We start from the raw sequence: 6,425 nt of genomic DNA on the forward strand, positions 1-6,425 counted from the left end.
AGAGAGAGAGAGGAAGAGAGAGAGAGAGAGGAAGAGAGAGAGTGGAAGAGGGAGAGGAAGAGAGGAAGAGAGGAAGAGAGGGAGAGGAAGAGAGGGAGAGGAAGAGAGAGAGAGAGGAAGAGAGAGAGAGGGAGAGAGAGAGGGGGAGAAGAGAGAGAGAGAGAGAGAGAGAGAGAGAGAGAGAGAGAGAGAGAGAGAGAGAGAGAGAGAGAGAGAGAGAGAGAGAGAGAGAGAGAGAGAGAGAGAGAGAGAGAGAGAAAGATAGAGGAAGAGAGAGAGATTAAGTGAAAAAAGAGTAGGAAAAAAGAAGGCAGGGACATCATCTAAAATATATGCTGGTTTATAAAAGATGCTGAAAATACCTTACCTGTAAGAACAGCTTTTGCTGAGGGATCAGCCAAGTCCAGGGCTGATTTGCCATCGGTGTTTCGGATGCTGGGGTCTGCTCCGTGCTGCAGCAACACTGTACAAGGGAAACAGAAACAACGTCTGATCTCTGGGAAACACAGGTTACTCACAGCAGAGACTTTCCTCGGCATACTGTTACAATGAATATTCATTTCCCTCTCTTTTCTTCCTCTATATCTTGGGAACCTTAGCAGCAACACAGCCTCAGATGAGAGGATAAAAAACAACAAGTTGACTAGTCAAGGTATGAGCAGATCATGTGACTGCACAAACAGAAATATGGATATCTAGCGATAGAGAGTTTCTCTCATCCCTCCCCCTCAGTTTTCTTTAAGCAACTGTAACTGAGAAGCAGCGAGCGCACACTGGCTCATGCTGACACACAAGCTGCATCTGATGCTGCACCATCCGACACGACTCATTACTGACAGTCATGTCTGCTGTCTTTGCCTTGCAAATAAATGTTCAAACACTGCCTTTACAACCAGAGAATCGTTAACGGCAAAACAAACATGCAAAGAGACAGATGTGTGTATGGTTTCTGGACACCACTGATTTCAATGTCTTTCTTGAGGATTTCTAAAAGACTACTAAACAATATTTAACATTTCCAGTAAAGTAATAGGATCCACTAACCCAAAGCAATCCAATTCACTTATCAGATGGGGGCAGTCGGAAAGATAAAAGACGGAAACCCTAACTAAGCGACATTTAGTTCTTCACGGTGAATCACATTTTTTACATTTAAAAGAGTTCCTTATCTCCTGCAGCTACTTTGCAACAGCTTCATGTCAACATGCATGCACTCCCGCAGTGGCTGCATGGGATTTCTCATGGCTGGTTTCCTGATGGGATCACATGCCTGCGCAATGGGTGTTAAACAGCTACTTGGAACCTCCATCAGGACCCTATGTGACCAGGTACAAATGAAGAACACAGCCTTGTCATACTAGAACACTAAGGGGTCAATTTATAAACGAAACGAAAATTTGTGAACATTTGTTTTGGGTGATTAAAAAGAACAATTTGTTAAAGTAATTTTTCACTATTTGTTGTAATAATACAATACGGCCACTAGATGGAGCTGATGCACATATTACTTCCTCAGCTCCATCTAGTGGCCATAATGTAATATTACAACACACTACATTTGAACTGGGGAAACATATTTTAGGAACATTACTTTTTTACATGATTTGCTCAAAATGAATGTTTACAGATATTTATAGGGTGAAGGGCCCTATGAATTGGTTATAGACACCTAAGTGCATGAACAAGGTCCTTTATGAACTGATCGGCAAGTATTATTTTAATGAAAACTGCAGATGTAAAAATATTGAAAATTATTTCTAAAATTACATTGACATGCTTACAAGCTTTTTTTTAAAGCTTATATGATATTTTTGCAATTGCGTTTACATCTGCTTTAAAGCAAACAAAAATGTAATAAATTGCAGCTTACCAGTCCTTAGACGTGGTAACTGCATTCATACTTTGTTGGACTAAGTACTGTACATTTTCTGCAAATACAGAAAAATATCTTTTAAACCTGTCAGAAAGTTTGTGTCCTCGTGTAACTTCATGTGCACTGAACTGATATCTCAAAAGCTGATATCTCAAAAGCTAACAGCTTTCCTAACAATCTTCTAGGAACTACAAAACCACTCACCTCTGTAAAACAGAGTAGAGGGGGAGGTCTTTGTAGTTCAAATCAGGAAAGCAGGCTAGGGTGGAAAACTGCTTCTCCATAGATACAGTGCAGTCGTCAGAGATCATTGTCTCCCTATGACAGGAAGTGTCTTATTGGCAGATTCACCAGGTGAAAATTAAGAAAAAGCCCTGACGGACCTATCTGGACCTGATCTGTTGATCGACATTGTTTCCTTTTGCTTTGTAAAACCGAAAATGTTCAATAAAAACTAATTGAAGATAAAGAAAAAGCTGCAATATATTATATTTTTGGTTTTGGCTTTTTATAGACGATTTAAGCCAAATTGTGCTGAATATTTCAAACATGTTTTAGAACAACATACTGCTTTTTGATTTACACTGCAGTTACCATTGAAAAGGAAGCCTGGGGGCTCATCCAGACCGGCTGAGAAGTTCAGTTTTTATTCAGACATAGCAGGAACGGGTGGACTAGTGCTTTACAGCTGTCTGCAACCTAGTGCTTCTGGAGTGCATCTGTTGAGGATATTGGAATGTTCTCCTTGCGCCTCTCATAGAAAGCCAGATGTAAAAGGAAAACGGGCAGGACTGAGACGTTTCTTGCAGCCAGTGTGTGTTTATTAATTGCTTCTGAGGAACCCTTGCAGAAATCTGTAACACATTCCTATGCTGACTCAGCAAGAGGGCGGTGTCTTCCTAAAACCTACTTTGCGCAACCTCCACTCTCCACAGCAATCGCAACCAAAGTCCAAAGGCAGGATCAAGAAAACAAATGTAAAAACATCCCTTGGAAGTATTCTCTCTGTTCTGCTCCTTCTCATGCCTCCTTAGCAGTGTGGTGACTCCCAAATATTCTCTAACAGGTTCAAGTATAATTGGCAACTATGATTACCTTATTAGAACTGGTGTTATTTTTTTTTAATAGATCAGCCTGTCGTGTGCATTTCAGAAACACAAGTGTGCATAGTTTTAAATGCTATATGTACTATATGCAGTCATACTGTACGCTAAGTGGCCAGATTACTATGACCACCTGACATTTGTAGGCAAATTAGCTATACTTTTGTGCTGAAGTTGCTAGAGGGTCAGACCATTATAAATAGGGAAGCAGGTTGTTTACCACGACAGTAGTAAGATATGGGTAAACAACGCAATTTAACAGCCTTTGAACTTGAGATGATTGTTGGCGCTCGAAGCCATGGCAAAACAGCAGAATTCGTTAAATGTTCAAGAGCAGCTGTTGTTAAAGTGTTTAAAGACTGGACTGTCAGCCGAAATTCTAGGTCTGAACGTGCGAATTGTGGCCGTCAGCGACTAGTCAATGTTAGGGCAGAACGAAGAGTGGCAAGACTGGTACAAGACAACAGAAGGGCAACAGTGCAGTGTCAGATTCCTCGCATCACCTTTCAACATCTCGTGGAGTCACGAGGCGGCCCAACAAAGTCATCTCGTGGAGTCATCTTGTGGCCCAACGAAGTACTGATGGGGTGGTCATAATAATCTGGCCACTCAGTGTGTATATGCCCCATTACAAATAATCTTCCTGCTTAGTAGCAGTGCAGTGTTTTGTCTTGCTGATCCTCTTTATTCACTGCAAGTCTACAAGGTCCTAGTAAAAATACAAACATTCAACATTTTCTTATGATGAGAAATATAAAGAATGCTACTGGTCAAAGATCAGATGTATGTTGTCTAAGCTTTAGTTTACATAAAGAAGCTGCCTGTTTTCTCATGGCAATAAGTAGTATTTTCTCAAAATTGTGGGATTTAGCAATGCTGACATGTCCTACTGAAGTATGAGACACATGAAATTTAATACAAGTTCACCTCAAGGCCTCATTCAGACTCACGCCCGAACTTGCACATCCGTGCGTGTCCAGGTGTCCGCACTTGGACGCAGACAGTGTGTCCAAGTGTGGACACCAGGATCCACACGGATGTGCAAGTTCGGGTGTGCGGATGACAGTGTACAGCCGAGTCCTACAATAGGGAAGTCTAGACTTTATGTTTGCATGAAGAAAAAGCCACTTGGTTCCGAAACGTCATTATAAATGTGACACTACTAAAGGGATTGACTTTGCATCGAGTTGGAGTGCGAGTGACCATCTATCGATTTTGTACTACTGGCAGAGGCATCTGCGGTCGCTTCGGCACCCTTCCAAATTTTGGGTTTGTTTCCAGTCAGGAGTGCGCTGGGACTACACCTTGGACTACAATAGGGAAGCACAGGCTGCTGCGTGCAATTACACGCAGCACCTGTCCCTCCCGGGACCTGCCCGAAGTGTACGTCCTGTCTGATGGAGGCCTAAAAAGAAAGGTTGATATAACATATGTAATACTGGTATGCCCTATATCTCTACAGTAACAATGTATTACTACCTGCTCCGAACCCTACTGTTGCCCCGCTGTAATGCCAGGTATGTCTGGGCATGGAGTACAACCCATGTTTCTCTACACCAGGGGTAGTGAATTAAAATTCAAGGAGGTCCAGTGAATAAAATTATATTGAAGACAGAACAGTCACTTAGTCTGTGTCCGTAACTCAGTCCGCCATTTAGGCTGCATTCACACCAGTAGCTGCACTGCAACGCACAGGAATGTGCTTGATGATCTGTATACACGACACTTCAGCCGGCTTCTGACAGCTGAAGCATGAAATGCTGAGTGTGCTTCATGGGATCACAGAGCAGATTGGGGGAACGGACATTCCCCGGGCTCCTCCTGCCCCTCCATCCTGACACTGTATACCGTGGGACCCGAAAACCACGGCGGGAGTGCAGGGAAGGGGGCTGCACAATAGGTGGCTACTACAAGTGTTCACTTGTAATTGTAGCAGAAGGCCCTCCATGGCTGACACCATTGATTGCTAGGAAGCCAGCAGTCCTAGCAACCAATGACTGAAGTGGAGGGGGAGGGCCTGCGCTGGTTTATGGCTGGCCTAGGAGGTGATAACTCAGCGCAGGTCAGTGATCGCAGTTCAGACGAACTGCCACTGGGTCTGTGTCCGGATAGCAGTCCACCATTTAGTGACCTCTGCTCTACACCATCATAATGCAATGTTCAGTCTCTAGGCTGCCAGTGTAACACTTCTGCTCAACTTTAGATGTGCGTTTATGGATCACAACTGCGGAGTAGGTAATTCACCTTCACAGACTATGTCACTTAGTTAGGGGAGACACTTCAGTCCATCAACAGTTTGTAGAAAATATAAGCTCCCAAAATATATATAAGAGAGTCAATGAAATAAAAATACTTGCGATTCAGCTGACATAGGAGGATTGGAACACTTCAGGAATTCACAGCTATTGGAGGTGCTGTGCCTTTAACTATGGAGATAGCAGTTTGTTTCAGCAGGATCTGTTTGTTGAGAGCAGGGGGATGGTAGCTGTGTTAGTTAGAGCAATGTCAAGACACAGTCCTGGTTTGAAGGTAGCAGCAGCTGAGATTGTGAGAAGGAAAAGTCCAGTGTCAGTCTGCTTTAGATGAGAAAGGTATGTCTGGGGAAGACAGCAGCAGCGTGTCTTCCAGCAAGGTACTTCAGTAAAGCGAGGGGGGAGAGAGGTCACAGTGCAGACAGGAGATGTGAGGTGTTACCACCTGGTGTCTACACATTGAACTGACACTGGACAATTGAATCTGGCGCCTTAAACCAGGTATGAGGGTGGAGCTGAATGACGACTCAGCTAAGGGGGCAGTGCCAAGCACGGAGACAGGAATGAAGGGGAGGAGAGTATGTTACAGCCAGTCATTAGGCATGAGCACCTTGAGGTATGGGAGGGGGGTAGGGCTTGAAGTAACTGAATCAGCAGCCAGAGCGGAAGTGGGAAGTATGAGCATCGGAGGGATAGGAGGGGAAGTGCACTTTAACAACAGCATCATAGCTGTTCCATTTCTATTGTTATATGCCACCCAAAACTAACCCCGTTTTAAATTAAAGTGACATTAAACCCTCAGATTTTTTCACATAAAACAATAGTGTAATGTGTGCCTTACTGTAATCCATGGTTGTTTCCCTTCTCTTTGCTGCTCTTCCTTTTAAATCTGTATCTTTTCTCATGCTTAGGGAGAACTTCTGTTTTGCAGCAGACTGCCTTGTCTCTGGAATGGATACACGGTGTCTGTGTATAGACTTGTATAGGCTTGTAATCTGAGCCAGCACTACAGGAAGAGGCCCTGAGCTGAAAACAGAAGTTCTGCAGAGCATGAGAACAGATACAGATTTAAAAGGAAGAGCAGCAAAGAGAAGGGAAACAACCATGGATTACAGTAAGGCACACATTACAGTATTGGTTTATGTTAATAAATCAGAGGGTTTAATGTCACTTTAAGCTTTAAATGAAATGTGGGGG

The 6,425-nt window shown here is 43.3% G+C and overlaps 1 protein-coding gene across 2 annotated transcripts in view; it reads right to left on the minus strand.

Annotated features, from left to right (window-relative positions):
- Nucleotides 1-6,425, minus strand: part of LOC108794528 (tankyrase-1) — a 191,530-nt gene that overhangs the window by 131,934 nt on the left and 53,171 nt on the right. For both annotated transcript variants that reach the window (XM_018565583.1, XM_018565582.1), the window contains exon 3: nt 368-463. In XM_018565583.1, the coding sequence (XP_018421085.1) occupies nt 368-463 (96 nt within the window). The remainder of the gene's footprint in view (nt 1-367; nt 464-6,425) is intronic.

The sequence above is a fragment of the Nanorana parkeri genome, unplaced genomic scaffold (genome assembly GCF_000935625.1).
Source record: "Nanorana parkeri isolate BGI_ZX_2015 unplaced genomic scaffold, ASM93562v1 scaffold863, whole genome shotgun sequence".
Classification (NCBI taxonomy): domain Eukaryota; kingdom Metazoa; phylum Chordata; class Amphibia; order Anura; family Dicroglossidae; genus Nanorana; species Nanorana parkeri.